Here is a 25,383-nt window from a genome sequence, read left to right on the forward strand (position 1 = left end):
TATTAAAAATAGAAACCATACTTCTATACTCTACTGTAAAATATTCTATGTGAAAAAAATATTTCCCTACTCATCCTTTATAAAGGCCATAGGTACTAGATTTGAATTATATTTGGATACAATTAGGATGACCATTATTAGCTAACATGACTACGTTTCAAGAGAAAAGAAATAACAATATTTCAAATAAAGAACTAGTTAGTCCTTTTTACAAAATGTATAGAGATATGGGGATATAGCTCACTGGCAGAACACTTGCTCGAAAACACAAGGTCCTGGGTTCCATCCACAGCATGGGCCTGCATTTGAGTAAAGGGAGTTGATATATTATACTTATACATGCAAATGAAGCACAAAATAAATTATGCTAACAGAATAATTGCAGGCTTCTAGAGACACTTATCCAGATCTAGGTCTTAAGATGCTGCCTCTTGGATATAATAACCCAAAGGTGGTCATATCAATGAAGGCCCATTGGACATCTAATTCTGTCCTTCTGTCTATGTTACCAGTACAGAGCTACTATAAAAAACAGTGCAAAGTTTTTTGATATAGTTTTTTATTGTATAAACAATACTTCAAAATGGGGAGGGGGCAGAGAGTGGATGGATCTCTGTATCAAGCTCCCAATATTTTCATTGTAAGAGTTATTAGGTTTCAGGAATAGTTAAGAAGCAAACACTTGTTTAAGAAGTCTGCTTTCTGGATATTACTAATATCTCTTGGTTGTTAAATGTCACACAACACTCAGGACCTTGTACAGAAATGCTCCTCTCAAAGCCTGGAGTGCTCATCAGTAGTAATATATATTTTCCATAAAGTTACGTTTTATTTTCATTGGCACTTAGAAGAAGACTTCAGCACAGAGATAAACACAAAGATAACATGAAAAGAATTTGCCTTCTTTTGCATTCCATGATGATACTAACCAAGTCACTGTGCCGTTCTAGAATTATTTTCTACGAAGTTTTTCAGTGATTATGATATACTTAAGATCAAATAGGGAGTAAAATTACAGTGCCATAAGCATTCACACAGCGATAAGGAAAAACAAAGTGATTTAATGTGTCATTACACGGGAATATTTAGTACTTCATTCTATGATGTACTTCCCTGGGTCTCAAGCACACTTAAAATTTTAGGTAAAAAAGATTAGGAACTGTGGACATGGCTCAGTCAGTAGAATGTTTTGTGGCATGCACAGAGCCCTGGGTTTCATGCCCACACTTCCTAAGGTAACCATGTATTACTGTATATCTATATTCCCAGCACTCAGGAAGTGGGGGCAGGAGATCAGGACTTCAAGATTATTCTTGGCTGCAGAAAAAGTCCAAATCCAGATGGAATTACACAAGAGCCTAGCTCAAAATTCTCGTCTCCTTATTGTGTTTTTTTTTTCATAAAGTTACAAATCACTTCTTTTAAGGTTCCTTTTCTAAAAGATCTACTTTTGTATATGTGTGTATGTCTGTGGGTATCCAAGAAGAACATGTTGGATCTACTGATGCTGACATAAAAAGCAGCTGTCAGCTGCAGGGTGTGCTCCAAACCATATCTGGCCCTCTGCAAGAGCAGTACATGTCCACTGACATCATCAATTAAATCTGGTCCTCTGCAGGAGCAGCACATGTCCATTGACATCCTCTGCAAGAGCAGCACAAGTCCATTGACATCATCTGCAAGAGCAGCACATGTCCACTGACATCATCTGCAAGAGCAGCACATGTCCACTGACATCCTCTGTAAGAGCAGCACATGTCCATTGACATCATCTGCAAGAGCAGCACATGTCCACTGACATCCTCTGTAAGAGCAGCACATGTCCATTGACATCATCAATTACTTCTCTTCGAGCATTTAACATCATTTCTACCGAATTTCTATTTTCTTCCTAGAATGGTCCTGTAACGTGGAAAAGGTTGTAACAATGGGGGTTTCTCATTCTAAAACTCTACTCAGCATATGCACAAGCAGTCCTAACAAAGTACTACATGGAGAAAAAAAGAACAATAGAGTTTAACATGTTTCTAAATTCAGAGCTAATGCAACCATTTCTGTAGACAATGGCCATAGGAATTCAAACAGAACTTCAGTTTTGGAGAATAAAAGATACTGGCTTTCCTCAAGATTCCCAGAAAACTATTCTCTCTGAGAAATGCTATTTTTAAATAGATGCTGATGGATAATTTGGATAATCTTGGGCAGAATTTCCTATCTCTTAGTGAATAAAAATCAAGGTCCAAAAGGAGGGCCATTCAGAACACTAGCCTCAATGTCAGCACTGGGAGGCTGAGATAGAAAGCCCACAAGATTGACACTAAAATGGGACACATTGTGAGACCTTGTCTCGAAAACCCAAGAAGAATGGGGAAGGAAAAGAAGAAAGGGAAGAAAGACAAAGGGCAGGAAGTGAACTTACTACTTGCTCTGTAGTGCTGAGACTGGAAGCCCAGGCTGAGAGCTGGGCAATGCTTTACCACACAGGTATGCTCCTGGATTATGTGAATGGGACTCAAAAACAAATGCAACCAAACAAATGAATAAATTAAGATGATAATTTTGTAAAGATACCTCTTGAAATAAATACTTATCAGATCCAAATATTTAAATATTAACATAAAAATGAAATGATGCCAAACAATGAATAAAAAAACCTCCATTACATCTTGTGTTTACACCAACACTCTACAAACGCACACATACACACACACACACACACACACACACACTCAAATCCACACACATTTATACCAAGTTGAGAGAGCAATTAAAAAGTTATCCCTTCTATGTATTTCTTTGAAGAAACATATACGTAGTACATTTTCAAAATAAATGACAATTCCTAACTACTTCAAAGAGTATGGTTCTAAGCTGACTACAGTTCAAAGCTGAATACATTTTCAAATTTGAGTGTAGTCTCATTTTCCTCACTGTTTAGTGGCATATTTCATCTAAAAAGCACTGAATATATTCCAACCACGCAAATTCCCCACCAATGTCTAGGTTCAGTTCCTCAAAGGTGGAAGAGCTAAGTATTAAAGTCACCACACTTAGAAACAATGCAGCATTGAGCCTCAGGCCTTCTGACCTCTTAGAACTCCATATGGACTAGGACGAGAGTATCTTCCCCCAACCCAGACTGAACAGCAGCAAAAGCAAGCAGGCTCTGCTCCCTCTGGCTGAGATTTACTCTCAGCTGTAGTCTGCCTTCCTTGCTATGTGAGTCCTGGGCTGTAAGTGGCTACAAACTGAAGGAAATAACAGGAGATGTGAAAAATGCAGCAATACTAAAAACAGATGTTGGGATAAAATTTCAGGGCCATTTATTTGTTCCTTTCACTTTTTAACATGCAATCTGTATGATTTTTTAAGGGGGGGGGGGGGACTTGTTTTTCCCTTTAAATGCCCAGACACATGGAACATTTACAGAGATGAAGTGTATGAGATGGGAACCTGAGGGGGTGAGAGAGGGAAATAAAGAAAAGCAGAGGGAAGGACAAACTAAAAGAAAAAATGTCCCAAGCCCTCTCTTCTTCCGTAGTTGTATACAATCCTTCTTCTTACTCTCATTTGCTTCCATTCAGTCTGGTGGGAACTTTTGCACACAAGATGAAGTTCACAGTCGTGATTTATCAATAAAAAGGAATTAAGAAGCATGGATGTTCTTAGGCACAAATGCTTTTGTGCCCAAGAAAATGATAGTTTTATTTTGTTTGTCACTAATTTTTACTGAGAAATATTTATTCCAAACTCCCTGATTTGGGGGTGGGGGAGCAGAGCTGTAGCTCTATTACGCAGCCTGTAAGCGCTGGAAGTTACTGATGGCTGTCTCAGGCAGTGAGTCGCACATTACAATGAACAACCTACCATATTTTTTCTTGCAAAGATATCATATTACTGTGCATTACTTCTGTGTTGGGTTTCTGAGAAATAAGAGTCCAAGAGCTACTGCAGGATCCCATGACCCCTCCTCCCCAGAGCACCTGCTTTAACAGTCAGAAACCAACAGCAGATCAGGTTACTGTGTGTTCTTATTAACAAACTTACATGATTTCGTGTTGGAAAGTTTCAGAGGCTGAACTACTATTTCTGGTCGTCTCAGAGCCAGTCTCCTGGGGGAAGAAAAGGTCAACAATGTGCCTATGAACTTTCAGCCCAGGTTCAAGGTTAACACAGCACCAAAATATAAAATTTGTAAGGATGATCTTGAAAAAACTTAAGATAATATCTTCAAATTAACTAAATCCACAATTTTAAATTACCCCACCTTTCCTGAAAGGAGTCTTTCCTTTTCCATCTTTCCCTGCAGCACACACCCAGATATTAATGTGTGAGTGTCTGCTGGTTTCACAACAGAACCCCTGAGTACCCAGTACTGCCATATTACTTTTAGTCATTATTCATACAGTTAGACAAAACAGAGCTCCAAATCCAAACCCAAGGGATAATAGATTCACAGGCAGGGTTTGCAACTCATTTTTGTCATAACTGCTAGAGTGATCTTCTACAGGACACAAAAAGTCATATGAAGAAAGGTCACTGCGTTGTGCTGGTAGCTCACCGTTCCTGGAAGTGCTTGGAGGGAATCAGGCCCGCTCTGGGGTTGGCATCTCCTTCATGCTTAGCCTGCCACCATGTCACATCATCTTGGCTCATAATCTGAAGAATGTCCCCCTTCCTGAAAGACAGCCCTGCCTCTTTACACGGGATTGCCTTGTCTTCCTTAGGATCGTAGTCAAAGAGGGCTTTGATAAATATCTGGGACAGAAGGAAAAATGGGAGAGGCAAATGTGTCTGTCTGCATTCTTGCAACTTAGACTTTAGAAATGGTAATTTTCAAAGCCGATATGTATTAGTTGAAAAAAAAATAACATTAAATCACCCACCCAAACAATATTTTAAGGACTCACCTTGCCTTCTTTCGAAGGTGTCTCCTCTTTGGTGCTGGGTATTATCTTAAATGTAATTGCTCCCTTGGACTGACTCTGGTATCAGGGATCAAAGAAAAGGTCATTGCTAGAGGTAAGGAGAACATACAACAGACAGGTAGGGAGCGAAACACATCTAGGGATTTTTTGTCTTGGTATTCTCCTTAGAAGAAGCCAGAAAACTAAGTTTGTAGAAATTCTGGAAACACAACAAAGCTCTAAAGTGTGTCAAGTCAGCTCAAAATCACATTTACACTTTTACAACCTGTGCACTTAAGGCATCAATACATCTACTGCCATCCACTGTTATGTTATGTCAAAACAGACACAAGCACACAGTATGAATGAGGCTTGAAATGAGTGTAATAGTTAGTGACCAGAACAGATGACACAAAGATAAGATCCTGACATTAAGCATTGGTATCCATAATTGATGAAATAAAAACCTGATACCAGATACTGTCCTTTCTGTGGTTACGAATATGGGTGAAATTCACTTGGCAGCAATATGCATTGGAAAAGCAACTAAGCACAGCCAGGTCAGTTTTATTCTGGTAGGAAGGTAAACAGTATGTATAACAAATCCATTGAAAGATTTAAAGACAGACGAATGTCTAGTCCCATTTAATTAAAACAGTAATTCCATGAACCACAGATACTTGCTGATTGTTTCAGTCCAAGGCTACCTCCTTGTTGGTGGACATTTATAAAGACGTCTGTTGGAGGTACTCAGTCATCTTTCTATTGCTATAGGTTTGCATTTCTATCTTACCCCTATACCTGAACTTAAGACTTAACAATTCCTATGACTAAAACAGTTTCATTCAAGTTTTAGCACTATGAGAGTGGGTCAGAAAGAGCCTCACACCAGCAGTTCAAACGCCATGTTCACACTGACCAGAAATTCCGCAGTTATTATAACCTCATTGTACCCTCAAGGCACATCAGCAGATTGTGACTGCTGCCTACATTCACTTCGTGAAGGAGCATATTGACACTAAACACAGAAGCATTTCTAAGCATGCGAGCAGCACTCTGAATCTGAAGGGCTCAATCTAAACCAGGCTGAGAAACCTAAGATTTACAAAAAGGTAACAGCTTACCAAAATCTTTATTATTTCCTCAGGCCTCTTATCTTCCACTGGGATTCCATTCACTTCCCTCAGCTCATCACCCACGTGAATAAGACCTGACAAATACAAACCCAGTAAGTGAGCAGAGCCACAAAACAACACTGTGACTGTTGACTGTTTCCAACATTCAACTGGCCGCCATTCCTCAAAGTGACTTCAGTGCCAAAAGGAGGCCTCCACACCTCACACGCTTCGATTGTGCACGTCTCCAATGATGACTATTATACAAGTAGATAACAGGAATGACTGATAACTTAGAAAGTAATTCATTTTTATTATTCACTATTTTTATTGGGTATGACTGTGTACATGTCACACATATCATGTTTGCACAGATATGTATCTATTTGTATAGACATAGACCAGTGCTCAAATCTGGCATCATAACTTAAGAGGGAAACTACCCTGTTTTTGAGAATGGATCTTCCACTGGCCTGGAACACGCCTAGATCTGTTACACGGGTTGAGAATGGATCTTCCACTGGCCTGGAACACACCTAGATCTGTTACACGGGTTGGCCTCTAGAACTCCTCAGAACTGGGATGATAAGCACATTTCACCACACTTGGATTTTAAGGTGTATGTTGTTGATAAAACCTGGTCCTCACACTTGTACAACAAACCAGGACCTAAAATTTGTAAATTCATTTTAAAAATTGCATGCACTAGGGCTGGAGAAATGGCTCAGTGGTTAAGAGCACTGACTCCTCTTCCAGAGGGTCGGAGTTCAATTCCCAGCAACCACATGGTGGCTCACAACCAACTGTAATGGGTTCTGATACCCTCTTCTAGTGTGTCTGAAGACAGCAACAATGTACTCATATATATATATATATATATATATATATATATATATATATATATAATGAATCTTAACAAAAATTGCATGCACTAAGCAGTATGTATCAGAAGGAGTAAAATGAATCGTAATATAACTTGTAGGTGAGGGCTCTATCTCTGTGGCAGAAACACTTAACGAGAATGGCCAAGGTCATAGGTTTGACCTCAGTACTGTGGAGAACACTTGGGAAGACTGTATAAGTTAAGACCACGGAGGGAGATTCATCTACTATGCATCTGTCTGGTGTCTACATTTCAACATAGTGAGGAACATCTTGTTCTTGGTTCTGCTATATTGGATCAAAAGACTTAATTACTCTCAGAACACAACACAATTTGCTTTTCTTCAACGAATGAAGAAGCCCTTACCACTTCTATCTGCAGCTCCTCCCCGCATGATTCGGGCCACAGTGATTGCTCCGGTCTGCTCATCTTTTTTAATGGTAGCACCCTTTCAAATAAAAAAAAAAATGGTAAGAGAAGAAAAAAGGCATTTGTGAGAAGATTTGTGAAATGGGTTGTAAGACAGAAGTGTGAAATAACTCTTACTTGAAACAACTAGAGACTACTACAAAAAGAAACAGGTCAGGGAGCAAACATACCGACTGTCCTTCAGAGACTCCTCAGAATGTACAAAACTTAAGCTACATGCCATTTAGTACTTCAGCACAATTAAAAATTCATATGGTCTTAAATATCTTCCAACTCATGCAAACATTTTCTTCTTTAAACTATCTTAGATTGTTTTACTTTGGAATACTTGCTCATTTCATTGTGTCCTTATATCACACGATAGAAGGCTGGAGAGATGAGGGGTCAGTGGTTAAAAGTATGTAGTACACTTACAGAAGACCAAGGTTCAATTCCCAGCACCCATGGTGATTTACAACCAGCTGTGCCCCCAGTCCCAGAAGATAAATGTAGCAAGAATACTTGTGACACAGACATACATCATGAAAACAAAATATCTCTTTGGATAATCTGGGTCTTTTGTTTTGTTTTGTTTTTCCTGAGATCCATAACAGAATCCACCCAGGGCTCTGGAGATTAGGACGTGAGTTCTTTGGGTGCAAATGGGGCATTATTCCACCAGTCCCAGGTCCCTTGCTGCAGTTCAACACCATAGGAATTCTAATGCCAAAATAAACAGTTCTATTTATATTGTCAAATGTTAGATGCCAGGTTAATTTCTCTTCATTTTTTTAAAATAAATCAGCTTTCTAGAATAGCCATAAGCACAATTTTCAACTGCATCATTTAATTTCTAATCAGGCATACTTGGCTACATGATAAATATTTTCTTACACCTGTCAGTAGGTTATATTTCAAGGTTATTGCTATTAAAAAGCAGTAGAATGCCTATTATTTTATTTGGATTTTTGTTAGTTCTTCGGAGTCATCTCCTTTGGATGAAGATGTCTTATTTATCTTTACGGTGTAGGGGCTCAGAAGAAGCATATCATAAACAGAAGTATAATGCTTTACGCTCATCTGATTTGGCTCCCTGTGAGATCTACTCATGTCTGAAGATAGATGCAGAACAGTCTCACCAGGGGCTCGCTATTTTTGACCAGGCGGATTATTTTCACAGAGTCTTCCTCATCATCAATATCGTCAGGCACGGGAGGCAATACAGGATCATAACTCTTTTGAGCCACAGTATCATGTACTGACAGCAAAGCCTGCAACACCAAAGGTTCATAAAACATTCATCAGACATGAAACCACAAATACATTGAAGTACAAATAAAGACCAAACACTACTGTGCTCTTGTCATATTGATTGTAAGGAAACCATTTGAAGCAGGGTGTCTTCAGCTCAGGGAGTGGGGTGGGGCAGTCCTGTGGGATTGTGGAAGGCAGACCTATTCTACTGCACCTGTACCTCCACTTCCAATACCACTGACATATAGCATCAATCTGCATTCCATTCTTTCTAACCTGTGTTTGCCCTAGTAATTCCTATAGGGTAACAGCTGGGGCAAATGTCATCAGTATTCCTTTTGGAAAAAATGAGGACACAGACACATTGCCAATGTGTAGACAGAAGCTTGAGATACTGTCTTCTTTAAATTTTAAAAACATCTTTGAATATGACTATGAAACATATATGCATGTATGTATGTTGGTGCATATGTATGTGAGTGCACATGGGGCATGGGTCTATTTGTGTGCATGTGGAGGCCTGGGGTTAATATCAGGTGTCTTCCTTGATCCCTGTCAATTGTATGCAGAGGTAGGGCCTTTCTCTGAATGCAGAGATGAACAACGCTTCAGCTAGTAAGACCAGCCAGATTCTTTTTTTTCCCACCCACTCCTACTTCTTGGCCCTGGCGTTCCCCTATAATGAGGCATATAAAGTTTGCATGACCAATGGACCTCTCTTTCCACTGATGGATGATTAGGCCATCTTCTGATACATATGCAGCTAGAGACATGAGCTCTGTGGTTACTGGTTAGTTCATATTGTTGTTCCACATATACAGTTGCAGATCCCTTTAGCTCCTGGGTACTTTCCCTAGCTCCTCCATTGGGGGCCCCGTGATCCATCCAAGAGCTAATGTGAGTATCCACTTCTGTGTTTGCTAGGCCACTGGATAGTCTCACGAGAGAGAGCTATATCAGGGTCCTCTCAGCAAAATCTTGCTAGTGTATGCAATGGTGTCAGCTTTTGGAGGTTGATTATGGGATGGATTCCCCAGGTGTGGCAGTCTCTAGATGGTCCGTCCTTTCCTCTCAGCTATAAACTTTGTCTCTGTAACTCCTTCCATGGGTGGTTTGTTCCTAACTCTAGGAAGGGGCAAACTGTCCACACTTTGGTCTTCGTTCTTCTTGAGTTTGATGAGTTTCACAAATTGTGACTTATATCTTGGGTATTCTAAGTATCTGGGCTAATAACCACTTATCAGTGAGTACATATTGTGAGAGTTCTTTTGTGATTGGGTTACCTCACTCAGGATGATACCCTCCAGGTCCATCCATTTGCCTAGGAATTTCATAAATTCATTCTTTTTAATAGCTGAGTAGTACTCCATTGTGCAAATGTACCACATTTTCTGTAGCTACTCTTCTGTTGAGGAACATCTGGATTCTTTCCAGCTTCTGGCTATTACAAATAAGGCTGCTATGAACATAGTGGAGCATGTGTCCTTCTTACCGGTTGGAACAGCTTCTGGATTTATGCCAAGGAGAGGTATTGCAGGATCCTCCAGTACTACTATATCCAATTTTCTGAAGAACCACAAGACTGATTTCCAGAGTACAAGCTTGCAACCCCACGAACAATGGAGGAGAATTCCTTTCTCCACATCCTCGTCAGCATCTGCTGTCCTTGAAGTTTTCATCTTAGCCATTCTGACTGGTGTGAGGTGGAATCTCAGGGTTGTTTTGATTTGCATTTCCCTGATGATTAAGGATGCTGAACATTTTTTCAGGTGCTTTTCAGCCATTCGGTATTCCTCAGGTGAGAATATTTTGTTTAAGTGTTGCACCCCATTTTTTAATGGGGTTATTCGATTTTTTGGAGCCCACCTTCTTGATTTTTATATATATATATATATATATTGAATATTAGTCCCCTATCTAATTTAGGATAGGTAAAGATCCTTTCCCAATCTGTTGGTGGTTTTTTTGTCTTATTGACAGTGTCTTTTGCTTTACAGAAGCTTTGCAATTTTATGAGGTCCCATTTGTCGATTCTCAATCTTACAGCACAAACCATTGTTGTTCTATTCACGAATTTTTTCCCTGTACCCATATCTTCGAGGCTTTCCCCCACTTTCTCCTCTATAAGTTTCAGTGTCTCTGGTTTTATGTGGAATTCCTTGATCCACTTAGATTTGACCTTAGTAGAAGGAGATAGGAATGGATGAATTCGCATTCTTCTACATGTTAACCACTAGTTGTGCCAGCACCACTTGTTGAAAATGCTGTCTTTTTTCCAATGGATGGTTTTTGTTCCTTGTCAAAGATCAAGTGACCATAGGTGTGTGGGTTCATTTCTGGGTCTTCAATTCTATTCCATTGGTCTACTTGTCTGTCTCTATACCAGTACCATGCAGTTTTTATCACATTGCTCTGTAGTAAAGCTTTAGGTCAGGCATGGTGATTCCACCAGAGGTCCTTTTATCCTTGAGAAGAGTTTTTGCTATCCTAGGTTTTTTGTTATTTCAGATGAATTTTCAGATTTCCCTTTCTAATTCGTTGAAGAATTGAGTTGGAATTTTGATGGGGATTGCATTGAATCTGTAGATTGCTTTTGACAAGATAGCCATTTTTACAATGTTGATCCTGCCAATCCAGGAGCATGGGAGAGCTTTCCATCTTCTGAGATCTTAAATTCTTTCTTCAGAGACTTGAAGTTCTTATCATACAAATCTTTCATTTCCTTAGTTAGAGTCACAAAAATGTATTTTATTTTATTTTTTACTATTGAGAAGGGTGTAGTTTCCCTAATTTCTTTCTCAGTCTGTTTATCCTTTGTGTACAGAAAGGCCATTGACTTGTTTGAGTTAATTTTATATCCAGCTACTTCACCGAAGCTGTTTGTCCGGTTTAGGAGTTCTCTGGTGTAATTTTTAGGGTCACTTATATACTATCATATCATCTGCAAAAAGTGATATTTTGACTTCTTCCTTTCCAATTTGTATCCCCTTGATCTCCTTTTGTTGTCTAATTGCTCTGGCTAGGACTTCAAGTACAATGTTGAATAGGTAGGGAGAGAGTGGACAGCCTTGTCTAGTCCCTGATTTTAGTGGGATTGCTTCCAGATTCTCACCATTTACTTTGATGTTGGCTACTGGTTTGCTGTAGATTGCTTTTATCATGGTTAGGTATGGGCCTTGAACTCCTGATCTTTCCAACACTTTTATCATGAATGGGTGTTGAATTTTGTCAAATGCTTTCTCCAGATCTAAGGAGATGATCATGTGGTTTTTGTCTTTGAGTTTGTTTATACTGGATTACGTTGATGGATTTCCGTATATTGAACCATCACTGTATCCCTGGGATAAAACCTACGTGGTCAGGATTAATGATTGTTTTGATGTGTTCTTGGATTCGGTTAGCGAGAATTTTATTGAAGATTTTTGTATTGATATTCATAAGGGAAAATGGTCTGAAGTTCTCTATCTTTGTTGGGTCTTTTTGTGGTTTAGGTATCAGAGTAATTGTGGCTTCATAGAATGAGTTGGGTAGAGTACCTTCTGTTTCTATTTTGTGGAATAGTTTGTGAAGAACTGGGATTAGACCTTATTTGAAGGTCTGACAGAACTCTGCACTAAACCCATCTGGTCCTGGGCTTTTTTTTTTTTTTTTCTTTTTGGTTGGGAGACTATTAATGACTGCTTCTATTTCTTTAGGGGATATGGGACTGTTTAGATCATTAACCTGATCCTGATTTAATTTAGTACCTGATATCTGTCTAGAAGGTACCATGAGGTGCTGAGAAGAAGGTATATCCTTTTGTTTTAGAATAAAATGTTCTGTAGATATCTGTTGAATCCATTTGTTTCATAACTTCTGTTAGTTTCACTGTGTCCCTGTTTAGTTTTTGTTTCCACGATCTGTCCATTGATGAAAGTGGTATGTTGAAGTCTCCCACTATTATTGTGTGAGGTGCAATGTGTGCTTTGAGCTTTACTAAAGTTTCTTTAATGAATGTGGCTGCCCTTGCATTTGGCGCATAGATATTCAAAATTGAGTGTTCCTCTTGGAGGATTTTACCTTTGATAAGTATGAAGTGTCCCTCCTTGTCTTTTCTGATAACTTTGGGTTGGAGTCGATTTTATTCGATATTAGAATGGCTACTTCAGATTGTTTCTTCAGAACATTTGCTTGGAAAATTGTTTTCCAGCCTTTCATTCTGAGGTAATGTCTGTCCTTTTCTCTGAGATGGGTTTCCTGTAGCAGCAAAATGTTGGGTCCTGTTTGTGTAGCCAGTCTGTTAGTCTATGTCTTTTTATTGGGGACTTGAGTCCATTGATATTAAGAGATATTAAGGAAAAGTAATTGTTGCTTCCTATTATTTTTGTTGTTAGAGTTGGCATTCTGTTCTTGTGGTTGTCTTCTTTTAGGTTTGTTGAAAGATTATTTTCTTGCTTTTACTAGGGTGTGGTTTCTGTCCTTGTATTTTTTTTTGTTGTTATTTTCCTTTGAAGCGTTGGATTTGTGGAAAGATAATGTGTGAATTTGGATCTGTGGTGGAATGCTTTGATTTCTCCATCTATGGTAATTGAATGTTTGGCTGGTTATGGTAGCCTGGGCTGTCATTTGTGTTCTCTTAGTGTCTGTATAACATCTGTCCAGGATCTTCTGGCTTTCATAGTCTCTGGTGAAAAGTCTGGTGTAATTCTGATAGGCCTGCCTTTATATGTTACCTGACCCCTTTCCCTTACTGCTTTTAATATTCTATCTTTATTTAGTGCATTTGCTGTTCTGATTATTATGTGTCGGGAGGAATTTCTTTTCTGGTCCAGTCTATTTGGAGTTCTGTAGGCTTCTTGTATGTTCATGGGCATCTCTTTCTTTAGATTTGAGAAGTTTTCTTCTATAATATTGTTGATGATATTTGCTGGCCCTTTAAGTTGAAAATCTTTATTCTCATCTACTCCTATTATCCATAGGTTTAGTCTTCTCATTGTGTTCTGGATTTCCTGGATGTTTTGAGTTAGGATCCTTTTGCATTTTGCATTGTCTTTGATTGTTGTGCCAATGTTCTCTATGGAATCTTCTGCACCTGAGATTCTCTCTTCCATCTCTTGTATTCTGTTGCTGATGCTCACATCTATGTTTCCAGATTTCTTTCCTAGGGTTTCTATCTCCAGCTTTGCCTCACTTTGGTTTTTCTTTATTGTGTCTACTTCCCTTTTTAGGTCTAGTATGGTTTTGTTCATTTCCATCACCTGTTTCCATGTGTTTTCCTCTTTTTTTTTAAGGACTTGTAACTCTTTAGCAGTGTTCTCTTGTATTGCTTTAAGTGAGTTATTAAAGTCCTTCTTGATGTTCTCTACCATCATCATGAGATATGCTTTTAAATCCTGGTCTACCTTTTTGGCTGTGTTGAGTTGCCCAGGACTGGGTGAAGTGGGATTGCTGCGTTCTGATGATGGTGAGTGGTCTTGGTTTCTGTTAGCAAGATTCTTACATTTGCCTTTCACCATCTGGTAATCTCTGGAGTTAGTTGTTATAGCTGTCTCTGGTTAGAGATTGTTCCTCTCATGATTCTGTTAACCTCTATCAGCAGACCTGGGAGACTAGCTCTCTCCTATGAGTTTCAGTGGTCAGAGAACTCTCTGCAGGCAAGCGCTCCTCATACAGGGAAGGTCCACAGATATCTGGCGTTCGAACCTCCCTCCTGGCAGAAGATGAAGGCCCGAAACAGGATCTGTCCCAGAAGCTGTGTTGTTTAGGTCTGTGACAGAAGCTGTTAGCTTCTGTAGTCCACACTCTCACCTGCATAGACTAGTTTTGGAGGTATCCGGGAACCAAGATGCCTCCCCCAGGTGCTCCAGCATAGCCCTCCCCAGCAGGGTGGACACTTCTCCTCTGGCAGGGAGGGTGTCCAGATGTCTGGAGCCTGAAACAGGGTCTGTCGCAGAAGCTGTCCTCTAGGGGACTTTGGGGAAGTCAGCTGACTCTGTGCTCAGGTGACCAAGTGCTGGCACCAACTGGAAGGGACTTGTGACCCTGGTCAGGCTGGGTTTAATGCTTCTCTAATGCTGTCTCAGGTCCTGCACGATTAGATTGGAACAGAAGTTGTGTTCCACTCGTTGGTGGTCCTAAGATCGTATGGAGAGTCCTCTATGGGACCTTGGGGGTGTCTGCGGACTCCGCACCCAAGGTGACCCGGCGCCCGCCAGATTCTTGGGTGATCTCTTCTCTGCTTGCCTTGTGCTGGGATTATAGGTAACTGCCACACCCTTTTATAACATGTTTTGATCTAAACTCTGATCTTCAGTCATGTGACACTGAGAAATATGGGTGTTTTCATATATGTTTATTTTTTCCCCTAAGCTGTGGATGTAACTCAGTGCTTGTTTAGTGTCTAAGAAGCCCTGAGCTGACTCTCAAACATTGTATAAACCAAGTGTGGTGGTACATGTCTATAATCCCAGCACCCAGGAGTTAGGGGCACAAAAATCAGATATTCAGGGTCATCTTCCATATAAAGTGAGTTTATACATAATATCCTCTCCTCTCCCTCATATGTATATGCATATGCACGTGTGTTTGTATACATTTTTTTCTCTTATCAACAGAGAATTGGTCAATGCCATCATTCACTGATTTGTGACTTTTTTGTGTAATGAGTACATATTAAAGAATAAAAGTATATTATAACATTGTCTCATATAGATCAATGAAGGTAGAAAATGCTGGAACTCTGCACATCATATTTCAGATTAATGCATTTGAGAGGTCTCACTTTCTGCACTATCCATACTGGATTCTAGCTAGAGATCATGTTCTCCTCTCCAGTCAGAATATCTAGTCCATAGCTTACTAAATATACTTCTCAAATATATTCAAAACCTATTTCAATCTTCCTAATCCAACTCAAAGATGAACAAACTATACCACCTGTTTCTGTAAAGTTTGATGGGAGTTATAATACTATTGATTTCATATAGTCTGTGGTAAATGTCATGCTACAAAACCAAGGTGGATAAGATGGGATAGACTACATCACCACTGCCATGCCCACAGAAAGTATTATACTAGGTTCTATGTGCCTATCACTTCCTTCTTTCTTCATCTTAAATAATTCGTTTTCATTGAGGCCTGGCCAAAACATCCATTACAGAAGGATGCTCCTTGGTTTATTTAAAAAGTGTGTTTGTTTTTATTATTCTATTTTTATCTTTGTATGTGTTTGTGTATGATGTACAGACATATACACTATTGCACAGGTGTGGAAGTTAGGACAACATCTGCTGTCAGTCATGGCCCTCCACTGTGATGGAGAGAGACTTGTTCTCTGGTGGGTGTGCATACCAATCCAGGAGACTCAACAGCTTCTGAATGCTTCTGTCTGCAACAACTACCATGCCTGGCTTTACATGGTTCTAGGAGTATAACCATTTAAACACCAAGCTATATTCCCCAGCCCTATTCCTAGGTTTCTTGTCCTCAGTATTGTATTTGCTTATGCACAATTAGAATTGCTCATGTATTATATTTGATACTTTATACTATTCCATTGCTGATATTAGTTATCAAGATATCAGAAGCTCTGGATGGCAAAATGGTATCAATTTTTAAATTAAACAATTTTAACAACTCTAATATATATGCCAATTGTTCTTTGCATCTCAGAGGAGTGAGTCCAAGAGTCACACTCATATCAACTTCCTCAGATGCTCATGTGCTACATAAAATGGTATGATACATGCACAAGCTTATGTGCACATTTTACATGCTTTAAAACACCTGTAGATTCCTATCACTCAACACAATGCAAATACTATGGAAATAGTTGTACTGTACTATTTAGTACATAGTGACAAGAAAATAATTTTTGTATGTGTACAGTACATGTTCAACATTTTCCAAATATGTTTAACCAGGGACTGGTGGAATGTGTCTCTAAAACTCTGACTTAAATCAATCAATCAATCAATCAATCTCTCTCTCTCTCTCTCTCTCTCTCTCTCTCTCCTCTCTTAATACTTAGCCTCAAATATTTCAATTAACAACAGGAAAATGATGAAAACAGCCTGCACAGCCTGCAACAACCTCTGCAGCCTGCACAGGGCAAGGACAGCTCCTGGTTTTTAGTGCAGGGGAATCCTCATGACTGTTAAAAATAAACCAAAGATTAAAAGCTGTGACATGCTAACTGAACAAAATGTAACCTCAGAGGGCCGAAACTTGCCCAAGTAACTTAATTGTATGACAGAAAAAGAATCACAGATATTGACTATAAGAACACTACTGTGCTCAATATCAAGCACACATGAATATAGACCAATCAAAACGTACCAGACATGTCAAAAAAAGCATTACTCATAAGGATCAAAAAACTGAAGAAACAGAACAAAATTCTGAAATTACTCAGAGGTATAATCAGCTAAAAACAATAGTCTTAGTCAGTGTTCTATGAAGAGATACCATGATCAAGGCAACTCTTATAAAGGCAAACATTTAATGCTGCTGGCCTATAGTTAAGAGGTTCAGTTCATTATCATCATGGTGAGAAGCAAGGTACCATGCAGGCTGACTTGGTTTTGGAAGAACCATCTTGATCCAAAGGCAGCTAGAAGGAAACTGTCTTCCACAGATAGCCAGGAGGGGAAGCTCTTCCTCACTGCATGGAGCTTGAGCCTAGGAGCCCTCAAAGTCTGACTACACAGTGGCACACTTCCTCCAAACAAGGCCACACTATTCCTACAAGGTCACTGTCTTAGGGTCTCTATTCCTGCACAAACATCATGACCAAGAAGCAAGCTGGGGAGGAAAGGGTTTATTCGGCTTACACTTCCATGCTGCTGTTCATCACCAAAGGAAGTCAGGACTGGAACTCAAGCAGGTCAGGAAGCAGGAGCTGATGCAGAGGCCATGGAGGGATGTTCCTTACTAGCTTGCCTCCTCTGGCTTGCTCAGCCTGCTCTCTTATAGAATCCAAGACTACCAGCCCAGAGATGGTCCCACCCACAAGGGGCCCTTCCTCCTTGATCACTAATTGAGAAAATGCCTTACAGTTGTATCTCATGGAGGCATTTCCTCAACTGAAGCTCCTTTCTCTGTGGTAACTCCAGCTGTGTCAAGTTGACACAAAACTAGCCAGTACAGTCACTTTCCATGGGCCAAGCATATTCAAATTACCACATGTATTAAAAGCTATTAATGTAGGCTAGGGAGATGGCTCAGTAGGTAAAATTAAGCTTGATGACCTCAGGATCCCCAGAGCTCACATGAAAACCAGATGTGGTAGTATCTAATCCCCATATGTGATCTCCATAAACCCCTGGCTAGACACAAGGTGAAGACAGTAGACTCACCCAGATGTTTGTGGGTCTGTTAGCCTTGTACATGCTGTGAATCATCAGAAATAAGACTCCATCCCAAAAAGGTAAAAGGTGAAAACCAGCTGCTGAAAGTTATGCTCTAACCTCTGTATGTGGGGTACTACACACCACCACCACTACCACCACCACCACCACCACCACCACCACCACCACCACCACCACCACCATACACATATATACCATATCATGGTTACATAAAGAGAAAGTAACTCTGCAGAAGACAAAGTGATATAAACTATCCAAAATGAAGCAAGAATAAAAATATATTAAGGGAGGGGCTAAAGAGATAGCTCAGCAGTTAAGAGTGTGGGCTGTTCGCCCAGTGGACCTAGGTTTACTTCCTAGTACCTGTTTGATGACTCACAACTGTCTATAACACCAGTACCCGGGCATATGGCCCTCAGGGCCACCAGAGCACATGATACACATATATGCAGACAAAACACCAATACAAAAAAATGGAATAATAGACACGTGTGGGATTTTAAATAGTCTAAAATAGGTACTTAGACTCTCTGAAGAAGTATGAACTATGTTTCAGAAAATATGGAAAAAATGTCCCAAATTTAGTAAAAAAATAATAAACTCACATGTTCATGAAGCTCAAGTACCTGAATACATGTAAAGAAACATTAAATAAAACTGCTTAACATATGAGAAAATTCTAAAATCATGTACCAGAAAAAAAAAACAAACAGCACATTACACATAAAGGAGTGAAGATGAAAGTAACTTCTATCAGACATAAAATAATGTATAGAGCAACAGCACAACACCTTTAAAATACCTGAAAAGAATACTGTGAAGCTAGCATCCTATACCCAGCAAAAATATCTCTCAGCAGAGAAGACTTTTGATAAGATGGGAGTTTTTAATGAATCAGCAGCAGACCTCCTTTAGAAGAAGCTAATGCTCTGCCCAGAACAGTGAAAGATGAGCAATGAAATGCTCACTATCTCAATGTCAACGACATCCTACATTGAGAACAATAGATGACTAATTAAGACATGTTTAAATAACAGTTACAATATTATAGGTAATATTAACAACACCAGCTACCTATTTGGGGTGGGAGTTGGACTTATTTCCATGTCTAAATTCAAACACAAGTTTGTAGATTTCAAGTTCATCGTGCTTAACAGTTTTGCTTTAGAAATATTGTTGCTTAGCAATATTTTGTACTTTGACAATGAGAAGGCATTTGACATTCCATTTTCCTGCTCTTACTGAGGTAATTTTATTCTTCATCATATAGATTTTCCTCTCAAAGGGCAGACGTTAAATAAGAATTGTGTTTCCATGTGCCATCATCACCAATCACAGCTGATGCGTTTGCCTGTTGCTCAGAAGCATCTACAGGAAATTGAACACCAGACCTGTAATGTGCCACTGCTGTGGACTCCTGGAGTCAGGTCTACGCCTGAGTGTCTCTCAGGTGCACAGATGCCTGTTTATTAAGAAGAATAGATCCAGAAGGAAGCTCAACTTTTCCTCCAACTTCCTTTAGTGAAGCCTCATCCATTCTTCAGGCTTAGGCTATGAATAATTTCTGGTAAGTAAATGTTCTGGAAAACTGAAACAAATCTTTTTATTTTTTATTTTAGTTTTTTTTTTTAATCCTCCCAATTTCCCCTGACATCCTAAATTATAATACCATGTTCCAGAGTGTATATCACATTACTGCTTTACCAAAATGAGCACCATGATAATGCAGACTAATTTGCCTTTACTGGAGTCATGTGTACATGCTTGCATTCACTAATGACTTTGCCTTTGTTTGCCTAGTGCTCAGTGCTCAGCCATGAGCAAAGCAGGTAACACTGGACATAATCTTTACATTTTTGACAGTCCTCAAGTAAAGTTAATGCTGCAGAAGAACAAACCATTCCCTCGTTGTGAAAAGCTCACAGCCATGGAAAGAGTGAGCACTCTTCAGAAAGTGCGAGATTACAAAAGGCAAGGTTAACTTGGTACAATTGTAGGCTATAAATGAGAGGACCTGAACAAGTTTAATTATATGAGCAGATTAAAAAGCATGTAAAGGAAAAGGCTTTATGGATACAGGCTGTGGAAATATGAGGACCCAATGTGACTCCTGAGAACCCAAGTAAACTAGACAGGTTGGTGGGTGTCTAATTACAGCAGTCTGGTGGCAAGGTGGGAAGTAGAATCAGGAGTCACTTAGCATGATCTACAAAGCCCTGAGATTATTCTAACCTTTATACACATGAACATACAAGTGCACACACACACACACAAAACGCACACACAACACACACACACACACACACACACACACACACACACACACACACACACGCACACGTGCAGGCGCGCGCGGGGATGCACACATGTGCAAATGCACACAAAAAGAAGACTTACAAAAGTACCACAAAAGAATAAAAATTTCCAACACTGAATAGTTTTCATTGACTTCAAGTTACTTAAAATTCCCCACGCTATAAGCACAGTGCTTAGAGACAGATATAAGCAATTGACAATACTTCTATCTTACTAAGAATAAATATCTAGGCCATTTGCACAATGTATTCACCACGTTTTAAAAACTGCTGGGGTGTGTGTGTGTGGTTTGTATGTGTGTTTGTGTGTGTATGTGTTTTTAGGTATCAACTCCCAGGCCACAAAGACAGTAGACAAATACTCTTCTACTAAACTACACCTCTAACCCCACTAATATTTTTGTGGTTTATTATATATTCCTTGAATTTATTTGGAATTCATTGCAATGTGGATTTTTCTTACTTTTTGCCTCGATTATACATTCATCTCAAGAATATGTGCTAATTTATGCCTTAAACATGACCCTCGGCCCACCTCAACCAGGGCCACAAGCATGTTGCCCCTGAGTCCTCCCAACAGACTCACAGCAGGGTCTCCTCTTTAGTAGGACTTTTGTTGTCTCACTGCACTCCACAGAAGGAGAGTGCCTGTCACTTTTCTACTTAAATCCTTGTCATGGAGTCCCCCTGCACTCAGAATAAAAATCCAAATTTCTTAAAATGCTTACAGCTAGGGTGGTCTTCTCGTTCATCTCCTTCATAGAGTAGACATGGAAAGTAAAAGAAAGACCACTGACAGCAGCACGGGAATTGCAGGTCACACTGGGCAAGCTCAGTGCTATGCTTTACAACCTCTTCATTAAGATTTCATGTACCATTCAACTTTACCTAAAACATTTACTCTCCACCCTCCACCCCCAACCTAACTATGAATATCTCTGCCCCTTCCCTCTACCTCATACCCAAAGCCACTTCCTCAATTATTTATTTCCCTTACTGCTTCCAAGCCAAATTGGCATTCATTATTCAAACAGATCCTCTACAAGTTATATCCAGAGAATCTGGCATAAAACAGGCATTGAATAGACATCTAAGAAAAATAGATGAAGATCTATCTTATTTTGTTTGCAAGTTACTAAATTTAAGCTATAAAACCTGCCCCACCCCCCAAAAAAGGTGGCAGACCTATGATGTCTAAATATTGTTATCCTATAGTGACTATGTATTTGATTGAACAAATCTTGATGTGTTTGGGGAAAAAAAGAAAAAAAACCTTGCTGTGTCTGGAGTACATCTTAGGTCTCTCCTCAGTACTGTTGATGAAGTAATTCAAACAGAACAGCAGTCTAAAATTAAGTAATTTCCTTTATCCACTAAAATTTGCAGAAGTGTTTACCTTGCATCAGAGCTGCATATACAGATACTCCATTCTACTTATCTGGATTCCCAGCAGTTAGAACTCAGTGGCTACATTCTTAAATTCCTAAAATTATTTTAAAGACAATCTTTTAAAAAGAATTATTTTTAAAAGTAACATTCAAGAGGTGGTAGCTGTGTAAATTCCTTCAAGGAGACCAATGTCAAATATTAAGACAATGAAAGAAAGATACTCTTGTCAAAAGGCTGGCTGGCCACAGAGCAAGTCACTCACTGAAATACCATGTCTGGTTCCCGTTACTCTCCATGTCCATTTCTTGAACATGCAACTTTCATGCTATCCTTGGTCATATTGCTATATAAACATAAAAACTAAACAGGTCATCCACTAACATATTTTCCACATGAAGCTTTATCTAATTGATGTCACAATGCCATTGTTAACACTTGACTCTTAAAACAAATGCCATTTTCTAGCCAGAATAATGTCTATATTGTTAGTTAATTGCCCTTTAAACACTATTGGACAGAATAGCAAAATATTTTATTTTTCATCTGAAACACTACTTTCAACTTAGTACTTTGGAACCAAACACAAGTCTTGCTAAGGAATCTAACTGGCTTCCCGCAGCTCACCTCACCCTGCCATGGCTGATGATAACTAATAATAGGCAGTATAAAACCAAATAAAACCAAATGATGCAATCTTCAGAGCATTGTCTGACTGCAATCCTCCTCCCAAAGCACGTTAATACCAAGCAACATTTTCTCCAACCTTGTTCTGCTTTGGAATTAAAATTTAACCTACTCGACCATTACAAATCAGTTAGCCTCATGGTGCTATTTATAGTTGACTCACTCATTGAAGGCATGTGCTCATACATTTTCTCTAGGAATCAGACATCATAGTTTACAGATATTTTCCTTCTACTCTGATTCATCACTGACTTTTTTAAAATGTAAATTTAAGAGCAAATATAGCATGGCTCCAAAAGATATTTTTCACAGAGGGTAAAAACAGGTTTTTCACCTTGGAGGAGTTGGTGGTGGGCAATCAACATGATCAAAATACATCTTATGAAATTCTCAAGGAATAAAATAATATTTAAAAATAAATCCCACCCAATATCCTATAATTATCAGTAACCATTCTAAAATAACCCTTTGAGTAATTCTGAGAGTCAGGTAAGATAGTAATTTATACATAATGGCAGCAGTGTCTGGTCCAAATGTTTACATCACAGGACTTGACACAATCAAATTCTGTAAATTCATGACTTCAGACTGCAGATAAGACTACGAATCACCTTCTCTAGCTACATCGCATTGGTAGGAAAGAGAAGTGATCAGGTCAGGACACAGGGAAAAGAGAACCAAGGTCTGGCTACCAAGGTCCTGCAAGTTTATATCTGAGAACGGCTCCGCTCTGTTACATGGAATGGGATCCTGAAACACGAATCAGTACAAAGGACAGGACGTGGGGACACTAAGTGAGGAGAAACAGGGAGGCTGGAATCCTCCTCCTATAATAAACTCTCTATTATCAATTAGCCATGAAGAATGATTCATGCCAACAATCCAGGCCATATACCGAGCCTCTGAACTGCACCCACTAGATCAAATGAATTCACCACGTCAATGAGAACCTGACTTTCAAGGCAAAACATACTTGTCAACTCTGACTGTGGCTCGCCATTGCCGTCCTATACTGTTGCACCTGAAGATGGAAGCATGAAGCAACTTGCCCAGAGGCCCCTTGAGCGCCTTTGAGGACACATACACCACAGCCGCTTCGTGTTCTCACCTTGACATTGGGTTTTGACAGCAGTTTCAACAGCTCTCTGATCTCACTGTTTGGTAGCTTGTTCTGTAGCTCTTCAGTCAGCTGCAAGGGAGATTACATCAACATGAGTAACAGTTCGCAGAACGCCATAAGGTTTACTGTGTCACGACTGAAGGTTTGCTTTCCAGAGCTACAGGATAAGTCAGCACAGAATGAAGCAGGCCATCAATCTGCACTCTTCTTTCCAGGCCAGGCTGAGTGCAACTGGAGTAATCCCATCAGCCAATTCACCTTCTGATTTACTGCCAGGAGGGCAAATCCCAGCACTTCATCTCCATGAATGGTCTTCTGCACACAGACAAAGGGCCATTTGTAAAAAGGACTGCATCAACTTTGACAGTGTACAAAAAAAAAAAAAAAAAAAAAAAAAAAAAGACAGCTCCTGGATGAGGTGGTGAAACTCTCAGGGCTTCCAGAAACCCACAGTAGCTGTGCTATTCAGAGCTGGGGTAAAAAGACCTTGAACACTCCTAACAGGGTCAATGGCCTGTATTTTTATTATGTTTCTGTACACAGTCTATAAAGTTTATTAAATAGGAGCCAGGTTCACCATGAACCCAGAACTATTTGGCAACTACTATGGTACCCAAAAACACCAGCATACTTTATTTATCAATTTTTTTTAATCAAAGATGCCTAGATGCTGGTTCAAAAGGAAAGACAAGACTTTGAACTTTGACATCACTCATGTTCTATACTAAAAAATATGGAATGTTCTCACTTGCAAAGAAATTAGTTGAGGTGAGAGACAAGCTAACTGCCTGAGTCGATTCTTATGAATGTGCATGTGTGTGCATGGGTACTAACCACAACCCATAATATATATAATTCCCATTTGCCAACTTAAACAAGGTAAATGTAAAAACAAACAAACAAACAAAAACCTTCTAGTCAAATTTAGGCTATAAGAACATACACATACACACACAAATCAGAGTTCAAAAGGGATTATAATTATGGAACATATGGTGTTAATGGTATACATATATGCATGTATGCATGGTCTGCCAGGACAAGGTGGCTCTTATCTAAGGAAGAGGATCTTTCTGTAAAAATACAATATACACAGAAGGCAAAATCAGAGAAAATTGATAGATTCATCAATAACACCTCAAACCTGTTTTCATTTTATTAAGATATAAATTTTGACCTACAGATAGCTCATTACTCACTACACATATGTGTTTTAATATTTAAATACACCATTCTAGAAAATTAAAGCCCATGGTTTGTCCTAACTACACAGATTCTACTGTGCTTCCTGTGGAGCTTCTGCATCTTGAACCCATGTGTCACATAGTTGGGACACACTCTCGCACTAAGTGATATTCCCTGCCTTGAATTCTTTCTGTTTATTTGTTTTTTAAACAATCAAAAGCAAAATTGGGGGCTAAAGACATGGCTCAGCAGTAAAGAGTGTCTACTGTTCTTCCAAGACACCTGAGTTTGGTTCCCAGCCCCCACATCAGGCAACACACAACTGCTTGTAACTTTGGCTCCAACATCCTCTTCTGGTACACACACACACACACACACACACACACTCCACCACACCACACACACACACACACACACACACACACACACACACATAAATCTCTAAAAGGAAATTTTTATAATTTGCTTAGGAGGGGGCCGCTAGTTTCCACATAAAACATTTCTAAAACCTCTCTGGGGTCTGTGTTTGATGTTGGTTTTTAAGGCTCTTATAAGTTGCAACTGCAGCAGCTCATAGGGCTATCTTTACTCCTTTATTCACCTTTGCTGCACAAGTACACTTCTTTGTGGGACATGTGTTAAAACACACTCATGTCCACAGAGGACACAAAAGGTTTTTGCCTGAGAGCCAATCAGCTACAACTTGGTTGTTTAAAGTCAACTTTGGAAGCCAGTTGACTTGTTTATTTTATTAGGGCCCCAACACTCTACAACAC

At 39.4% G+C, this 25,383-nt stretch overlaps 1 protein-coding gene across 15 annotated transcripts in view; it reads right to left on the reverse strand.

Annotated features, from left to right (window-relative positions):
* The window catches only part of Mpp7 (membrane protein, palmitoylated 7 (MAGUK p55 subfamily member 7)), a 278,928-nt gene that overhangs the window by 87,560 nt on the left and 165,985 nt on the right, over positions 1-25,383 (reverse strand). For 12 of the 15 annotated variants that reach the window (NM_001081287.2, NM_001360860.1, XM_006526327.3 and 9 more), the window contains 7 exons: positions 23,411-23,491; positions 8,453-8,584; positions 7,272-7,353; positions 6,032-6,117; positions 4,911-4,985; positions 4,562-4,758; positions 4,048-4,112 (listed from right to left, as the gene is read on the reverse strand). In NM_001081287.2, the coding sequence (NP_001074756.2) occupies positions 4,048-4,112; positions 4,562-4,758; positions 4,911-4,985; positions 6,032-6,117; positions 7,272-7,353; positions 8,453-8,584; positions 23,411-23,491 (718 nt within the window). The other 3 variants (XM_006526329.3, XM_017318008.1, XM_017318010.1) reach the window with 2 other exon arrangements.

Source organism: Mus musculus, chromosome 18 (assembly GCF_000001635.26).
Source record: "Mus musculus strain C57BL/6J chromosome 18, GRCm38.p6 C57BL/6J".
Taxonomy (NCBI): domain Eukaryota; kingdom Metazoa; phylum Chordata; class Mammalia; order Rodentia; family Muridae; genus Mus; species Mus musculus.